Below are 19,134 nucleotides of genomic sequence, written 5' to 3'. Positions count from 1 at the left end.
TTATTTTTTTTTATTTTATTTTATTTTATTTTATTTATTTTTTTTTATTTTATTTTATTTTATTTTATTTTATTTTATTTTATTTTATTTTATTTTATTTTATTTTATTTTATTTTATTTTATTTTATTTCATTTTATTTTATTTTTTTATTAATTTTTTGCTATTGGTGGCGTTTATTTATTGTTTTTAATTTATATCATTTAATTTAATTTTAATTCATTTTCTATATTATTCCAACAAAATTTGCTCCAACTCTAACTTTTAAATAATAATTTGTACACACGAAATTATATAAAAAAAAGCGCAAAACTATTGCTTTGCTTTGGCAACACTGGAAATTTCGAAGTATTTCATTATATAATACAAATACTAACTGTACATGGAAATTCACGCAAACACTCTGCGCCCACAATTCGTCTTTTGCACCAAAATTTGAATAACTGTTCATATATTTTACATTTTATTGCACATAATCGTTGTTGTGGAGTGTTGTTGTCATTATTTGCTATTTTAACCCGCCCACTCGCTCCCAACCCCCTAACACCTTAACGCCTAATCGACTTGCAGGCATTCTTGCTGCATGCGCAGCTGCTGCTCTAATAATCTCTCATGTTGTTGTTGTAATTGTAGTTGTTGTCGCTGTTATTGTGCCTGTTATACCAACAACGACACCTTTTGGCAATTCATCGAAGCCAATTGCGTGTTGATGGACGTTGCAGCTGCCGCCGCCGCCGCCGCTGCTGCTGCTGCTGCGGGGCTCATACCGTTAGCAGTGAGTCCAGCACCGCTACTGCCACCGTGATTGTGGCCGCCCATTGTGGGCGTCAGCGCATCGTGTTGGCCCATTTGTTGCGCTGCCGCCGCCGCGGCCGCCGCCATGAACTCCACCTTGCCGCCGAGGTTGCGCTCGATCAGCGGTCGCAGGTCGGTATGTTGCGTCTCTTTGTGGCGACGCAGATCGACTTTGCGTTGGAATGATTTGTGGCAGAGTTTGCAGGCGAACGGCTTGTAGCCGGTGTGCTTGCGTGAGTGCGTGATGAGGTTGGAACTTTGGCTGAACGCCTTGCCGCAGACCGTGCATTTGTGGGGCTTTTCGCCTGCAAAGAGAAGAGAAAACGGATGGGGTTAGTTTAATTGAAGGTTTGCATTTGTGATACTGTGCTAAATTACATCCTTTGTATACAGTTTGTATAATGAAATTCATATTTATAACAAATGTAGTTTGAATAAAATTTTTTTTTTATCTGGTAATATTTGGTATATTGCTTAGAAGTTGAAAATTATCGAAATTCCTTAGTCAAACTTATAAGTAAAATTTCTAGTTTAGTTTTCTATAATCTATTTGAACATTTTTACATGAACTTTTCACCGTAGCTTAGAGTCAAGTGTTATTCCTAAGTATTTAGGTAAGAGCCGTATCATGTGGTATGTGAAAACAATGTTTTCAAACATAGCTTCAATGAGTGTTATCTGAGTTTTCTTTGCCCATTGTAGAACTTTATTGTTTTTGGAGATTAGTAGTTGTCTCGTGTTCACTACTACCAACAGCAAGCAACGCAGTATCATCAGTTAATGTGGCCGGTGTATAATTGCAGTCTACTGTCAGTTCATGCCTGAATAGAATATAAAGAAGAGAGCCCAACATACTGCCTTGTGGAACTCCTGATTTTATTGCCCTTAGAATAAAACACTGGTCTCTCTGTTTAACGCGGAAGTAGCGACCTGATAACTATGATTTTATGATATCATAATACTGTTTCCATAAAATCAATTTCAGTTTCGAAAGCAGTCCTTTCTTACAAACTTTATCGAACTATTTTTCAACATCCAAAAACACGATGGAACAGATTTTTTTCCTCGAAAGGCTTTTTTAATAATGTGTGCAATTCTGTGGATATTATAGGCAGAAGTCATATGAGCCTGACAGTATGTAGTACCTTCTACTATATACATATGTGTTTCTCGAATGTCTTCCATTGGTTAGGGACCGAAGATATTTTGCGAAACTTTCATTGTTAAACCTTCTAAACTTCCAATTAAGATCCTTAACACCTTATTTAAAATATATTTATCAACTGGGCAACGAGTTTAATGCCACTTATGTCGTAGTTTTCGTTTTAAATTAATTATTTCTTTCTTTTAATAATAGCTCTACGAAAGTTTTTTTTTTTAAATAAAACAAAAATGGTTTGGGATATCAATGAAATTATTTATTCTTGTGAAAGTACATTCGTACATTATTCCGTGATGATCAAGATCGGCACGTTACTCAATGATAACCGAATATTTATACACTGAACAGGGTATATTAAGTTTGTCACGAAGTTTGTAACACCCAGAAGGAATTGTCGGAGACCCAATAAAGTATATATATAAATGATCAGTATGTCGAGCTGAGTCGATTTAGCCATGTCCGTCTGTCTGTCTGTCCGTCTGTCCGTCTGTCCGTCTGTCCGTCTGTCTGTATATATACGAACTAGTCTCTCAGTTTTTAAGATATTTTTTTGAAATTTTGCGTCATTTTCTCTTCAAGAAGCTGCTCATTTGTCGTAATGGCCGATATCGGGCCACTATAACATATAGCTGCCTTACAAACTGAACGATCGAAATCAAATGCTTGTATGGACAACTTTCACATTTGACAAGATATATTCACGAAATTTGGTATATGTTATTTTTTAAGGCAACAATGTTATCTCTAAAAAACTTGTTTAGAACGGATTACTATGGCACATAGCTTCCATACAAACTGAACACATAGTTACTAACAGAAATGCACCTGTGAAGGGTATTTAGCTTCGGTGCAACCGAAGTTAACGTTTTTTCTTGTTTTGGCTCAAATTGAAAGATATGGAATTGGGCAATATGTGGTTCTAAAAAGACGGCTCCTTCCGGGATATTTTGGCGACAATGAAAAAATCTATCAGGTCCGGACTTTTTGGCTATCTGATGGCCAATATGATGGTAGGCTCGGCGGTGTTATTTGTTTACGCAAAACACCAGGTTATGTAGAACCGATTAACCTGAAATTCGTTGATAGTATTTTTTATAGATTTGTCTACGCTTGAAACGAATCGTATCCCCAAATTTCAAATTTTGCTATTTAAAAAATATATAACAATTAAAAAATGTTTTCAAAGTAGTATTTATCGAGAAATCACCATTTCCTGATAGATAATTTTATTTCCTGATTATAAAAAAACAACTAATTTTAATTGATTTTATTTTTTGAAAAAAAAGGTTAATTTTACTTAATAAAAAAAAGAATTTTAATTAATTTAAAAATTAATCTTAATATTTTGCAGATATATTTTCCAAAATATATAATTTATTAGAAACATGTTTCTTGTTTCGTAGAAAATAATTTTATTTTATGATGAAAAAAATTAATTTAATTAATTAAAAAAAATATTTTAATTAAAAAATTATTTTAATTAATCTTAATTGTTTAAGTTTTTTCGGATATATTTTGCTATAAAAATTTTACTTTTTAATGAAAATTTTTTTTTTTAATTTTTTGAAGTTGTTTTCGGATATAGTATTTTCTAAAATGTATACATACATATATTGTTATATTAATGCTTCTTGTTTGAATTTTAATTCATGAAAACTAATTGCAAAATATTTTCCTTTACTTTTTAAATTCCTTTTCCTTTAATAGTTTTAAACATTTTATTCGTTGTGTGTTTTTAAATGCGTTAAAGAGATTTTAATACATACATATATTAATTATTTTTAATAATATTTAGAAGAAATTTAATACTATAAATTTCCATATTTATATACAAATCTCTCACCTAAACAATGCTTCTTCTGTTTTTATAAACTTTTTCATCGTAAATGTATGTATGTATAAAAAAATTAATTTTAAAAAATACCGAAAAACGATTTTTACATTTTCTTAACAGAATTTCTTCTCATAAAATTACAAAACCGCTTAAACTAATCAATCTTATATTAATTATTTTAATATTATTTATTTTTTAATTTCAGAAATTATTTATTTAAATTTTTTTAATTTCATAAATTATTAATTTTAATTTTTATATTTTCATAAATTAATTATATGAATTAACTTTTTTAATTTTATAAATTATTTATTTTAATTTTTTTAATTTCTTAATTTATTTAATTTACTATTTCCCTCATACTCTATTTTTAAGCACAAAAAAGTCATTGAAAGTAATACATATTCACAAGCATAACTGAAATATTGCCATAAACCAACACTTATGCAGCGAACGTGTGCGAAATCTCAGGCTTTAAATTGCTTCGAATGCAAAAAATCGATAAAATCATGAAATCAGCGCGAAAGCTCGCATTGCGCTAACATAGTTTTTCTACTGTTGTATATTTTCACGTTTTTGTATTCGGTTACATTTGCTCGTTTCTGTTTGGATTTTCTTTATTTTCCCCATTTTCTTTTATTTCAATATTTTTGAGCTGAATCCCAACCGTTACTGCTTGCGCTTAGCGTTTTCATTGCATTTAGTTTTACGTTTTTGGGTTTTTATTTTATCTTATTGTTTGGAGAGCATGTACAACAGCAACTGCTATGCATGTGTGTATATATGTACATATACATAGTATATAATCTGCATTTTATCCTTAACACATACCGTCGGTTACGGGCATCACTTTTAGCTCAGATATCTCAGTTTTTCAGTATCATTGCTAGGGATTTCTCTTCTCAACAACAACATTCACAACCATACAAATAAAAATGTCTGCCAACTTAAGCCGCTCATACTTTACTCTATTTATTCATCTAACGGCTCGAGCAAGCAGCCAAGCATTATGCCATGTCGCTACCCACTGCCTAACGCCATTAACCCCACTGACATGGCGGCCAAAGCTGTGTGTGCTTGTGTATGTGTTTGCATGTTTGTGTGTGTGTTTGCATGTTTGTGTGTGTATGTCATTGCATGGTTGTGTGCGTGTGTGCTACACCCATTGCTCCAATTTACAGCAACCCCCCAAACAACATGCCGCAATGTAGCCACCCTGTGTCGGTAGTTGTGGTATTTTTATTTGTTTTTGTTGTTGTTATTATTTTTCTTCTTATTGCACCCCCTACTATATCGTTTCCGTTAGCTTTTGTAGATGTTTAAATTTCAACATGCGGATCATCTGCGGTTTTTGTGGTTTTATACACGTATGCGGAAGCGGCTGCGCTGTGGTGGGGGCAAGTTGAGTTGCGGCAAGCAATTTCAAGTGTGAAGCGCTTAAAGCTGGAAGTTTTCGAGGAGCTCTAAATTAAAGTTTTTGCTTAGAGGTTTTTATATTTATTTCAAAGCTGCAGTTGCTCTTGAGGAAGTATATAAGATGTCTATATACCATATTATATACATATGTTTTTTATTAAAACATTTATATGCATATATCGCACATAAAATGCAAAACAACGTATCATCAAAAAAAAACAAAAAACGATATTGAGTTTTCATCATATTACATATATGTATATAGCATAAAATTTTCGGCTTCTTCTGTCAAATTTAACTAGTTTATAACCAATGCATAACTAATTCATAACCAATATATAACTAATATATAAGCATTTTATAACTAGTTTATAACCAATGTATAACGAATTTATAATCAATGCATAACTAATTTATAACCAATATATAACCATTTTATAACCAAAACTCAAGTATTGCTTCAATGTGAGTGGTTTCTATTATAGCGTTTTTTTGTTTTCATCATATTAGATATGTACATATGTATGTGCATAAAATTTCCAGCTTCCGCTGTCAGATATAACCAATGTATAACCAATTTATAACCATTGTATAAGCAAATCATAACCAATATGTAACCATTTTATAACCAAAACTCAAATTTTGTTTCAAAATGAGTGGTTTCTATTATATCGTTTTCTCTTCGCCTGTAAATTTATGAAAAGTGATGTTACGTTATTTTGCATTTTAGATGACGATATACATATACTGACATACATATATGTATGTATCTATATATTTCATTTCTTATATCAGTACTGACCAAAATATATCATTTATATACATAAGTAGATATAAATTATACTATACTATATGTACCTTCCATCACATATCCATGCATTTTTTGACCGCTTTCTCATGCACATATGCATATGTATGTATATGTACATACATGCATTTGTACGCTTATAAACGCAATCAATTTAATCATTTCTAATGAAATCGCCGCTATTATTAGCCGTAAATGGTCTCTGATTTTATTGCAATAAATAAAACTTAACTACTTTCAATTATATGGTTTTATATAGTACCGTGCATACGAGTATATATGTTTGTATGCATGTACTCGTACAAATAGCTGATACTCGTACTTAACTTTAAAATACGCTGCCATAATCACGATAAGATTTTTTTTTTTTTTTTAATTTTATTGTTGGCTTTAATTTGCCAAAATTGTGAAGTAAGACGAGTACGTACACAAAGCAATCCTAAGAATGTCGGATCTCGAACCGTTCAGAGAGCCTGAAATCATCAATACTGTTCACCATTTTTATACTACTATGAAGGAAACAATGAAGAGTAACGCAAGTTAAGCGAAACCAGTGGAGAGCAGCAAGACCACCTGCGTCGATTTAGCTCGATTTTTATGTCCGTCTGTCTGTTTATACGCAAACTAGTTCTGTCGTTTTTTGAGATACCAATCTGAAATTTCGCACACGACCTTTTCTTACCAAGGAGCTATTCATTTGTTGAAACCGTCGATTTCGGACTACAGAAATACAGTCGAAATTAGGTTACGTTACACTTCCTACAGTCCCTTGAGCCTGGAAACTTCTAGATATCTCAACCGAGTTCCAAACATCATCCAATCCAACCAATCAAAATCAAGATATAGGAAATGCAGCAAAAGATAGGTTTGGTTACACTTCTCAAGTCCTTTGAACTTCGAAGCTCCTAGATTTCTAAGACGAGTTCCAAATATACCGCCATACAAACCGACCTTTGAAAATCAAGATATAAGAAATGCAATCGAAGTTAGATTAGGTTACACTTCCTCCAGCCCTTGAACTTCGAAGCTCTTATATGTATGTATATCCAAACCGAGCACTAAATAAGACCGACAATAACAGAGGAGCTTTTCCTGCGTCGTTTTCATGCCCACTTCCCTGCACTTTTTACATGTGTCATCGTCCATAATGCCTAACGGGCTCATGTACTGCCAGTAAGCTGTAGCCAACAACTGTCCTGCAGTCTTTTCGAGACCGTACGCTTGCCTTCAACACCCTGTTTTCTCTCAGTTCCCTTGCACAGGTTCTTGGCGTTTCTGCATGTATCTAAAGTATTCCTTCTCATCCTAATCCGTTTGACAACCCTTCGAAAATTCATTTTGCATCGCTCCTAGCGACTCTTAGCGAACGACAAAAGTCTTCTTCTTTATTGGCGTAGACACCGCTTACGCGGTTATAGCCGAGTTTACAACAGGGCACCAGTCGTTCTACCTTTTTGCTGTTTGGCGTCAATTGGAGATACCAAGAGCAGCCAGGTCCTTCTCCACCTGGTCTTTCCAACGGAGTGGATTTCTTTCTCTTCCTCTGCTTTCTCCGGCGGGCATTGCGTCGAATACTCTCAGAGCTGGAGTGTTTTCATTCATTCGAACGACATGACTTAGCCAGCGGGATAACGTTAGAGTCTCCCAATCAGTACAAACATCGTTGGCCTGAATATTTCAAAGATGAAGTCGAAACCTTGAATCAAACTCAGGAAGAAGAACGGCTATTGCTATGCATAGAGAAAGTTAATACTTTCAAATCTAAAATAAAGATCCACGTTGAAAGTGGAACCACAATAAAAGCACAATACATTATTTCCAGAAGGGTAAACTAATATTTCTTGGAAGAAATGACAATCTTCACTAAGAGCGAGAACTCATAACTAGATCTTGAGAGAGCGGTAAACTCTCGAACACAAATAAAAATTGGCTAACCAAGTGAAAGGCTTGCTAGATCTCAAAGTCAGTCTTGGTGTCTGGAGCACTGTAATTTAGAGCCCAAGAAAGAGAGTAAGACACAAAGTTGAAACCAATAGCTGCTCTTAGTGAATCATTAAACCTTCAAAGCCAAACTTTCATTGGAAATTTGAAAGGCCGACGTGCAGATAGAATATCCAAGACTGCACCAAAAATCTAAATAATATAAATCGAACTCTTAAATCATTAAAAAAATTTCGAGCAAACGTCCTTAAAAATTTACCAAAAATTTTCCGCCATTTTTATACAAAGCTTCGTAATCAATTTTCGTTCACTCTCATACATACATACTATACCATCCAATCAGTACATACTCCTCCTCTAAATAAACCTCCGAAGCAAAAATTGCAAATAAAAATCAGAACTTCAATCATCACATCTCATCTGCTCGGCTCATTCGTTTGATTTTTCGTCAATTTTTTTTTTGTTTTTTTCATACCAACTTCGTGCTTTTTTCATTGCTTGTGCACTGAATTGCTGAAAGCGGTAATGTGTCTTTCGGGAATGAAAACAGACTAAATCAATTTAATGTGATTTTATCACTCTACCATAACCGACGCTCTACGCTTTCACACCCTCCCAAGCTCTCAGCAGCTGGTATTTGGCCAGTAAAAACTAAAGTTTACTTAACTCTGATATAACGGATGGTGGCATGAAATTGAAAAGAAAAATGAAATGGATGTCAAGTGGAAGGATACAGCGACTAGATAAAACATGCCATGCATATACACATACGATTGTAATAGTACTGGTATGTATAAAAACAACAACAACAAAAAACAACGTTAACCATTTCATGTGGCTCCTATGTACTGCTATTATTCGATATATATTGTGGGTATATACATATGTATGTATTTGGTTTGCGAAAATTGTCGCATGTGACACAGGGTGACACCGAGTGGCCGAAAAGCCCAGAGATGGGAGTTCCTATGATATAAACAGCAGTTATCATACATTTGTATGTGTTTGTATGTGAGTAAAGGAATTGATATGCATCAACCTATTGCTGTTAGTGCGCGCTATGGCTTTTGTCTATATGTTCTGAACAGCGATGGTCAGTAAAATATGCACACTTTTAAAACCAAAAGAGGAATGTAAATGTAAAAAATAAAATTTGATGAAAGAAATGTTGCAAATGATAAAAATTAATTTAAAAATATTTTAAACATTTTTTGTAGATAATTTAAATCAGAAAAAAAAAATTAGGGCTGTAACAATTTTACATAAAAAAAAGTTGCAATTAAATTTTAAAATCAAATTTAAATCCCCAATTAGTAAAAAAATAATTAAATTAAAATTTAATTTAAAAAAATTATTTAAACATAATTTTAACTTTTTTTGTAGATAATTGGAATAAGAAATAAATTAGTTCAAATGAAGATCTTCTAATACAAAAAAAAAATCGATGGAAAAAAAGTTAATTTTTTCATTATTTATTAATTTTATACGACTTTGTCCTACTAAACCTTTTATGATTTTTAAAAGTTTTCGTATTATATCAGAATTTTTAACATTCAAAATACAAAAATATAAATAAATTATAAATAAAAAACATATGTACATATATAAAGTTTTAGATAATTGATAATGCGCTTTTTAAATTAAGATATTTTAATTTAAATTTTTGTTTCGAAAATTAATTATTTAAACTTACAAAATTTAATTAAAATTTCGAATATACATATATATGTATGTATATAACAAAAAAATTTAAAATAAATTTTAAAAATTTAATTCAAATAACCAATTTGTATAAAAAAAATCAAATTATAATTAAGTTAAAAATTAAATGATAATTACTTATAAAAAATCAAACTAAATCAAAAATAAAACTAAATCAAAAATAAATAGATAATAAAAGAGAAGAATATTAAATTATAATTAAGATGTTTAAATTGTTTTGATATAAGTTTTTTAACTTCGAAAATTAATTATTTAAACTTGTAAAATTTAATTAAAGTCTCCAATTTATAAAAAAAACTGAATAAATTTTAATTGGGATTTTTTTATATACATACATATGTAAAATAATTAAATAAAATTGTAATCTTTTTTATATGAGTTGGAGAATTTAATTCAATTTTACAAGTTTGAATAATTAATTTTCGAAAAAAAATTCGAATTTACAAAATTTGGTTAAAAAATTTATTAAAAAAAAATTTCTACTAAATTATCTTTACTGGAAATATGTATAAAAATAATATTTTCTGGTTCGCAAAAAATATATTTTTATATTTCTTTTCTCAATAAAAAAATAATTAATTTTAATTATTATAATTATAATTATGAAACTTAAAATATTATTTAAAATACGCCAATTTATTTAAAATAAATCACAATTAATTAATTAATTTTTGGTAATTTTTTGTAATTATTATAAAATAAATAAATTTCTTTAAAATAAACGCTGTTAATTAATTTATTTTTTATAATTTAATTATTATCTTTAAATTCAAGTATTTTTTACTAAAAGTAAAGTTTTGTAAACTAAACAAAAAAATATTTTCGAAAAAAATTGTTTGCAAAAAATATGCTGATATTTCTTTACTGGATTTGAAAATTATTAATTTCAAATTTATAAAATTCAGTTAAATAAATTTCTTATATCTCAATTATTTTCTTTTAGTTTTTTTAGTTTTTTAATTTAATTTAATTTTTCGTATTAAATTATATACAGAAATATAAAGAAAAAAATATTCTGCTTTTCAAAAAAAAAAAATATTTTGATCCCTCTTCCTTAATTCGAAAATTATTTTAAATTTATAATTCTAGACATAAATAAGACATCATTTTTTATAAAAAAAAAGTTTGCAATTAAGTTTTTTGTAATAAAAAATGTTGAAATTAAAGTTGCTTTTATTCAAATAAAACAAAAAAAATCTTTAAAATAAAAATATTAATTTTCTGAATTGGAAATACTATTTTATGTAATTATTTTCAATAACAAATCGTTTACGTAAGATACAAACTTTTTTAATGTTTGATGATTAAGAAAAGTCGGATTAAAATTTTTTGTGTAAATTTTCTTTACTACAAATAAAACCAAAAAAAAAATGTTGAAACGAAATAAAATAATTTTTAAATTGGAAAAAACATTTTATGTACTTATTCTTAATAAAATAATTCTTTATATAACATATAAAATTTTTATTGTTTGAAAATTTAAACAGTACCGTTATTTTTTATAGCTGATTTCGAATTTTTACAAAATTAAACAAAAATAAATAAATATTTTATTAAATTAAAATAATTCTTTACTATAACATATAAAATTTTTATTGTTTGAAAATTTAAGCAGTACCGTTATTTTTTATAGCTGATTTCGAATTTTTACAAAATTAAACAAAAATAAATAAATATTTTTATTAAATTTGCAAATTTTACTTAAAAGCATTGTACTTATTTCAATGAACGATGCTGTTATCACACTTTTGCTTATACATAAATGCACACATACATATGTATATACTATATATAATATATAAGAACGATTTCGCAAATATGTATGTATGTATTTTCACGATAAACACAATTTCCGATGAATCAGTATATACGATTACATAGTAAATATATATTATTATGCTATATGTACATACATACATACATACATATGTCTGTATACTTATAAGTATGTATGTACATACATGCCTACTTTTCCATGCCCGCTATAAAGGCCTACAATCAGAGTCACTTATACGAGTATCAACAAAGTCTCACATATGTATACTTTTATAGAAGTGTATGTATGTATTTTTTTATAAATTTAAGTTATATCTAAACAAAAATATATATATACTTCTAAAGTATAATATACATACATATGTATCTTCAGCTCGTTGTCTTCGCCAAGCAAAGATTTAAAAGAATTTCCGCAATGTTTTGCCATAAAGAAAAATCCTTGAAGAGTCCTCTCTGTCATGCTCGACAGCAAGCAATTTTCATGCTTCCTCTTCTGCTGATTTTCAGAATTTCTGATTTCATTTACTACACTATTTACTACAGTGCTTCAGCGCTCAAACGCTCCACAACTCGGCAAACTGGTGGGTGGCGCCACCCAACAATATATGCGGAGCGCACACGAGCATACTTGTAAGCACATGCACACATACACACTAGCGCATAGCAAAAGCAATCTGATACTCGGAGTACGCTGCTTTGCTTACTTTGGTTTTTATGAGTTTCCAAGGATAACGACGCTTGGAGTTGGCTGGATAATGCTTAGTGGAGTTCAACAGACGGACATATAGTATATATGTGTATATATTCATATACATATATAAATGTATGTGTATGGATATCTGTATGCAATTTCTTTTGTATGCAGGTTTTCGTTAGTTTTCCGCCCTTTTCGTCCACCCCCTCTCCAGCTTCGTGATAAATAATAAAAGCTGCTCTATAATCTCTGCGTCTACGTGACGTTATTTGTTCCGTTAGAGTACGTACGTGCGCAGCGTATGGACCACAATAAACCCGTTTACATATCGACACACATATATGTATATGTATATAATATATTCTTATATATGTATATACAAGTATGTATAAGCTTAAGGACCTGCTTGCGCTGCTGTGTGCCGGTCTAGCTGACCCTAGCGGCTCCGACTAGCTGGAAGCTATGGGACATATGCACGTGATAGAGCGCATACACACATATGTACATACATATGTATATATTAACTTCCAATTGCACTGTTGCTTTTATTGTGGCCTCTGCGTGTCTGTCAGGCACTTTTTGATTATTTTCTTCTGCCATTTCTTTGCAGTATATGCATACATATACATATGTATATGTATGTATATATGTATGTAGCTTTAGCACGTTCCTATATACATATTTACTTAGGCGTCTATATACATGTATGTAGCGCATTAACATTTGCCTTGCTCCTCTTTCTCTGCTTTGGTCTCGTCTTGTAGTTTTTACAATCGTTAGCCGCGTTGGCTCGGTCATGGCACACGATGAATCCGTTGCTAATGCTGAATCAGAGCACATCCCTACGGTCGAATGTTTCGCAATCACATCTCTGCAATACCATTATGGGATTCCACTCTGCTTCGTATTCAATGTCAGCAACGGTGCAGGTATGCCACCAATATACACTCATGTATATATACAAATACCATACATACCAACTTATGTTAATACATATATACATATGTATATATATACATATATGTATATATGTTATATAAACGTAGTAGTGTCTCTAGATTATAGATTTTTTCAGAGCGTTTAAATTTTAAGGCTTTAAAGCAAGTTAGATTTTCTGGTTGAGTAAGCTCCGATGGTAATTTTCTGTCCTTTTGGTTATAGAAGCTTAAACACTTTGAAGACTAGTTGCGTTGCAGCTTCTTTAGCGTCTTTCTTGATTCAATTTATTGACCAGGTTCAGGTATGAGTTGAAGAATTTAATTTACTTGCTGCTTTAAAAATTCAGAAGAAACCCTCGATCTCAAACATACATATATATAAACCGGGTTTTTGGTTAATTTTTATCTCCTTACATTAATTATTGAGAATTTGTTTGAGAAGCAGTTACTTTCTGACGCGAAGAGTTTGTGTTTTTACCATGAGAAAAAATTGAGCAACGAGTTTGCTTCAAATTTTGTGCTTCCAATGGAATCACGGCTACGGAATTGTTGAAAATGTTGCCGAACTGTTCTCGGGAGTCTATCAAGAACACAAATCTTGAGTCATCGAAAATTTGAAGTCATCGAAAATTTGAAGTCATCTGAAACTTGCCTAATTCGAGTCGTCCATCCGGCTCTATTAATCGAATGTGAAAAATCTAAAGAAAAGCTCTAAAATCGTCGTTTCGGCATCAAAGAACAAGCCTATCATCTCTTTTGGAGCGGCTCAGAAAATTTTGGTTAATGTTTTGGGTATGAAGCGAAAGCTAGACTTGACTCTTTTGCAGAATCGACGTACAGTAGAGGTCGCAAAAAAGATGCTTGGCAAAACCAAGTAGAGAACGCAAAAGAAAAGAGTGACAAAATCGACATGAAGTGGAGGTCGCAAAAAAGCTGCTTGACAGCATTTCTGAGGACCCTGTAACGAAACTGTTCAACAATGTACAGAATGACGCGCCAAAACTGAGCCGTAACCAAACAAATCAAACTTGGCTAATGCACTACGGCCCAACCCAGCCCGAAGCTTATAAAAAAATCGCACTTCGCTGAGGCACTGAAGACCATCCGAACCGATTTTTTTAAAAATTATATGAAAATTTGGCTTAAACGTTGACTTGTATTTGTTTAGGATACTATTTTGAAGGCGTTATTAGAGATTTGTATTAAAATCCATGAAAATGTATGTACATTTGCTCTCAGTCCGGTTCAAATTTATTCAGTTACATATAAGTTAATGGATTATCATCCATGTGATAAATAATGAAATACTACATATACATATGCCTGATATTAACCCCGTAAATTACAACTTTATGGGTATCTGAGCTGGGTTAAAAATATTGGAGCTCTTACTGCGGAGAATATTGTTTAGAACCGTTTGAAAATAATTTACTTTTTCTAAATCAAGAATTCCATTTATTACCAGATTGGAGCTGGATCTTTAAAAAATACGGCAAAGCAAGTTTTCGGAAAGTAGCATATAATTTACTTTGACGGTTTGAACCAACGGACTAATAATTACCATATAACTGGCTTGGAGATAATGGATCTGAAATTGACGTTATGCATCTCTGCTTTGCTTGGACCTCATCTACTTTCCTTTACACATAACCTCAAAATACTTCGGTATAGTCAACACTTTAAGGTTATGTGTAAAGGATAGATGTTGCTTCTTCCAACATAGCTATAATGATATATGATTGAAATCATTAAAATTTATCATCAAGTTGTTATTTCAAAAGCCATTAAAGTTTAAAATTTTGTATTCTAAAATTTTAAATTCTAATTCTAAAGCTACAAATTTAAAATTTAGATTCAACTAATTATTTTAAATTTCATTTTTAACTGAATTTGCTAAAAAAAAAAGTTGAAAATTTTACTGAAGATCTGTGAATATTTGTTTTTCTTGCTGGTCTATCTGTACGTCTGCCTCTCTATACGAGAACTAGTTCTTCCGTGTTCGTGTTTGAGGTATAGCTCCGAAATTTTACACACTTCTTTTTCATCTCAAGAAACTTCTTAATTATTGAAACCGCCGCTATCGGACCACTGCAGCATATAGCTGCCATACAAACTGATCTATGAAAATCAAGTTCTTATATGGAGAACTTCCTTATTTAATGAGATTTCTTCAAAAACTTCAGCATATATAATTATCTAAGCCAACGCTACAATCTGCGAAAAAATGGTTGAGATCGGTTCAGTATAGCATATAGCTGCCATACAAACTGTCCCACGAAAATTAAGTCCTTGTATGGAAAACTTTCTTATTTGGCAAGATATCGCCACGAAATTGAGTATATATAATTATCCAAGTTAATGCTATAAGCTCTGAACAAATGGTTGAGATCGGTTCAGTATAGCATATAGCTGCCATACAAACTGACCTTTGAAAATCAAGTCTTCGTATGGCAAACTTCTTTATTTGACGGGATAGCTACACAAAATTTGGCATATATGTATATTTATGTAAGTCAGCGCTATAATCTACCAACAAATGGTTTATATCGAATTACTATAGCATATAGCTGCCATACAAATTGAACGTTCAAAATGAAGATACAGAGCTTTTTACACATCTTTTGCTATTACATATAATATGTACATATGTATCTGTGAACGGTATTACAGCTTATTAGATTTTTGTATTTTATTTATTTGTTGTTGTTTATTTTCCTTTTGAAGAAACTGTTTTTAATAGTTTAAACTTCTACTTTAATCCAGTTTTGCCAGTTAGTTGGAACCCCAGAAGCAAGAAGTGCTTTGCTTACATGATTGCGTTTTTTAATTAAATTTCTAAAAGTTTTTAAGAAATAACCTATTTATATAATAACCGTATTTACTTATTCAGAGAACTCATTCTACATACCTGAAATCTAACCTAACCTAAAATTTAATGTCTTATTATCATTCAAGCGCACCTAAACGCTTGCTTGAAGCCCTTTAAATTTCTCTGCCTCGTATGTGTATATGCTAGTAACTGTTTTACACCTGTTTCAACTACCCAAAACAAGCGCCAGTGGATATTGATTTTCCGACACAGTCAGTCAGTCGGTTGTCATAAATAAATCTGTGTGAGTGCGTAAACGGAAATCAGAAAATTTCATATAAGCATTTGTAACCAGCTTAGATGCGCTACGCATTTGAATATTTATTTCCATATAATTCTTTTTATATACTGAAAACATATTTCTAATATTCTATATATACTATACATACACATACTATACATACACATGGTATCTAGAAGTATGTTGGCATACAAAATGGCCACAAGCAATGAAATCGCTAGCAGATCAGAAACTAGCGTCAAGAAAGCATAAAAATATTTCGAAAGCTTTGCTGAAAAATAAAAACCACAACAAATTCACAAAAAAATCTCAAAAAATCCACGCGCTGACTTAAATCTGAATGTAAATGCGCTGCTGGCAACAAATCCCCGAGTCAAACACAAGCGACGCTGGCCATTAGCTGCCAAGTAACCGACGGCAGGGCAGTTTAAGCATGGAAATAGAGAGGGAAAACGAACACTGAGCAAAAATAAAAAGCATCGAAAGCAATCGAAGACAAAAACGATAAAAATGTCTGGCGGCCAAATGGAGCTGGCTAACAGCGACCGACGGAGCCAGTAGCGCCACTTGCCACTTCCAGTGGCTCATATACATATACACATATGTACATACATACATAGAGCTCACTGGCACGTTCGTTTCGCTTCGCTGAAGAATGCCGCAGCTCAAGCGCCGCATGCTGCAGCGTTAAAGTTATTATCTCTGCCATTTGTTAAACTGATTTACGGAAGTCTTCATATATTTTTGTTGTTGTTGCACGCATACACTATATTACATACATAGACTATACATATGTACATACATATGCTGTGGTAGTTGTTGTTTTTGTTTTTGCAATGCCCATTACTTGTAATTCTTCCCGCACGGCTGTGTTGTTGTAGTTGTAGCTTCAATAAGGAATTGGGAGGAATCCAGCGTCAAACTTGGCGGGTTTGCGCAAACTTCTAGGCAAACTAAAATATTTCCAGTGCTAAGCATGCCAAGCGCACTTCCTCAGCGCTCACAGCACCAACTCAAACCATATACTGCTTTCCCTCACACCCCGCACTGCTTCCCCTCACACTCCGCACTGCAGTCCCTCAAACCACACACTACAGCCCCCAAACCTCCCACAACATTCCCTCAAAACACAGGAAGCATTACCACCCTATCATTTAGTGTTGTTGTAGCACCCAAAATGGCAGCGCCAACGCGCAGGCACCAAAACTTCATGCAACTACAACGTTTTGTTAGTGTTTTTGTTGCCACTTCAATGCAGGAAATGGCTGCCAGAGGTCGTCTCACTGACTTTTAGCACTGCAATTGTATTTGTTGTTGTTGTTTGATACTGGCAATAGCATGTGCCAGCGCCACCTCCAAAACAAACTCAGCACCGCTGTGTGTATGTGTAGGTGTGTGTGTGTCGTCTTTAGTGGAGCGCGCCGTGATTGCTGTGAGCACATACTACTCCAAATGGGGTGTGTTCTCTCTCTCTCTGACTAATGGCATGTGCTCTGCTGCCGTGTAGCGCGCACACGCGTTTGAGAGTGACTGAGCGCGACTGCATTGAAAACATATGCCGAACAGCACGAGCGTAACTGCATGCATGGGAGTGTGTGTGTGTGTGCGTGTGTTTATGCGCTGCAGGAGCGTAAATTTCCAAGAATAAAATAGAAAATCAAAATCCCCTGACTAAATTTTTCATTGGTTGGCTGTGATTGCGCGCTCAGCGTGTCGGCTGATAGGCACACAAACATACGCATACATATTTACATAAATACCAATGCGCAAGCACACCCATATACACACAGGGCGACTCGCATACTGGGCAGTACTTCACGCTATTGTTGGTCGTGCCTCACACTGCTTATGTTTAATGCTTTGGTGGCTCAAGCTCACTACGTGCTTGTGTACGTATGTATGTATATATGTTTGCGTGTATGTGTTTTAAAACCAATTGCCATGCACTAGTATGTGTGTTTTTTGCATTTTATTCCACGATACAATTTTCCAGTGCGACTCTGATTTTTATCGCTGCCATTGATAGTTGTTGCCGTCGTCGGCGTCATCGTCGGTTGTTTAACAATTTGTTGAAAAGCACCAAAAAATATACATACAAATGTATGTATATGTACATATAACGACGCTTATAATATGTATATATGTATGTTTATACTTGTATGTATGTAAATGTGTATGCACACATACATACATTTACACATACATATGTACATATACATACATATGTGCAGCTATTTATTATGAGTTTGTGCGATTAGAATGGCAATGGCGTTCATTTCACGATAGCGCTGCTGCTTGTTTAGACTTATTTTAGAGGAAAGACGATTATAACGGTTTTTATCAATATGCGTATGTATACACTATGTATTATCATACATACATACATATACATATATTTATTTATGTATATTTTTTATGTACCACCGATAAAATTATGGCAAGTTCAACGCGTAAGAGAAAGATCTATGAGACTCTTGCTTAATAAATGAGTGAACATGCGAAGCTAACCTACAAAACAAAAAAATCTTTAACTTCGGCTGCACCGAAACTATAATATTCTTCACAGTTGCCTCTTTTGTAGGATAAAATGGTGCTGCAAGATTTTTACCTCGATTTTGTAATGACAATTTGTATGACAGCTATATGCTATAGTAGTTCGATCTGCGCAAAACGTTCTGAGATTACTGCATTACCTTGAAAAATAATGTTTTCCAAATTTTGTGGAGATATCTTGGCAAATAAAAAAGTTTTCCATACAAAGTCTTGAAATTTATCGTTCAGTATGTAGGACAGCTACATATGTACATACATATGTATATGTATATGGTCTGACATCGCCAGTTCCAAGAAATTAGCACTTGCTTGGAGAGAAATAAGCATGTGCAAAATAGCAGATCAATGTCTCAAAACTGGAGTACTAGGTTCGCGTATATGCTGACA

General features: G+C 32.5%; 1 protein-coding gene across 1 annotated transcript in view; it reads right to left on the bottom strand.

Annotated features, from left to right (window-relative positions):
* Positions 1–253: 253 nt before the first annotated feature.
* LOC120769678 (transcription factor btd) overlaps positions 254–19,134 on the bottom strand; it is a 59,519-nt gene continuing 40,638 nt past the window's right edge. Inside the window, exon 5 of the mRNA XM_040096798.1 lies at positions 254–1,098. Coding sequence (XP_039952732.1) covers positions 656–1,098 — 443 coding nt within the window. The 3' untranslated portion in view covers positions 254–655. The remainder of the gene's footprint in view (positions 1,099–19,134) is intronic.

Source organism: Bactrocera tryoni, chromosome 2 (assembly GCF_016617805.1).
Source record: "Bactrocera tryoni isolate S06 chromosome 2, CSIRO_BtryS06_freeze2, whole genome shotgun sequence".
Taxonomy (NCBI): domain Eukaryota; kingdom Metazoa; phylum Arthropoda; class Insecta; order Diptera; family Tephritidae; genus Bactrocera; species Bactrocera tryoni.
The sequence above is the reverse complement of the archived record's forward strand: the minus strand, read 5'-3'. Positions and strand labels throughout refer to the sequence as shown.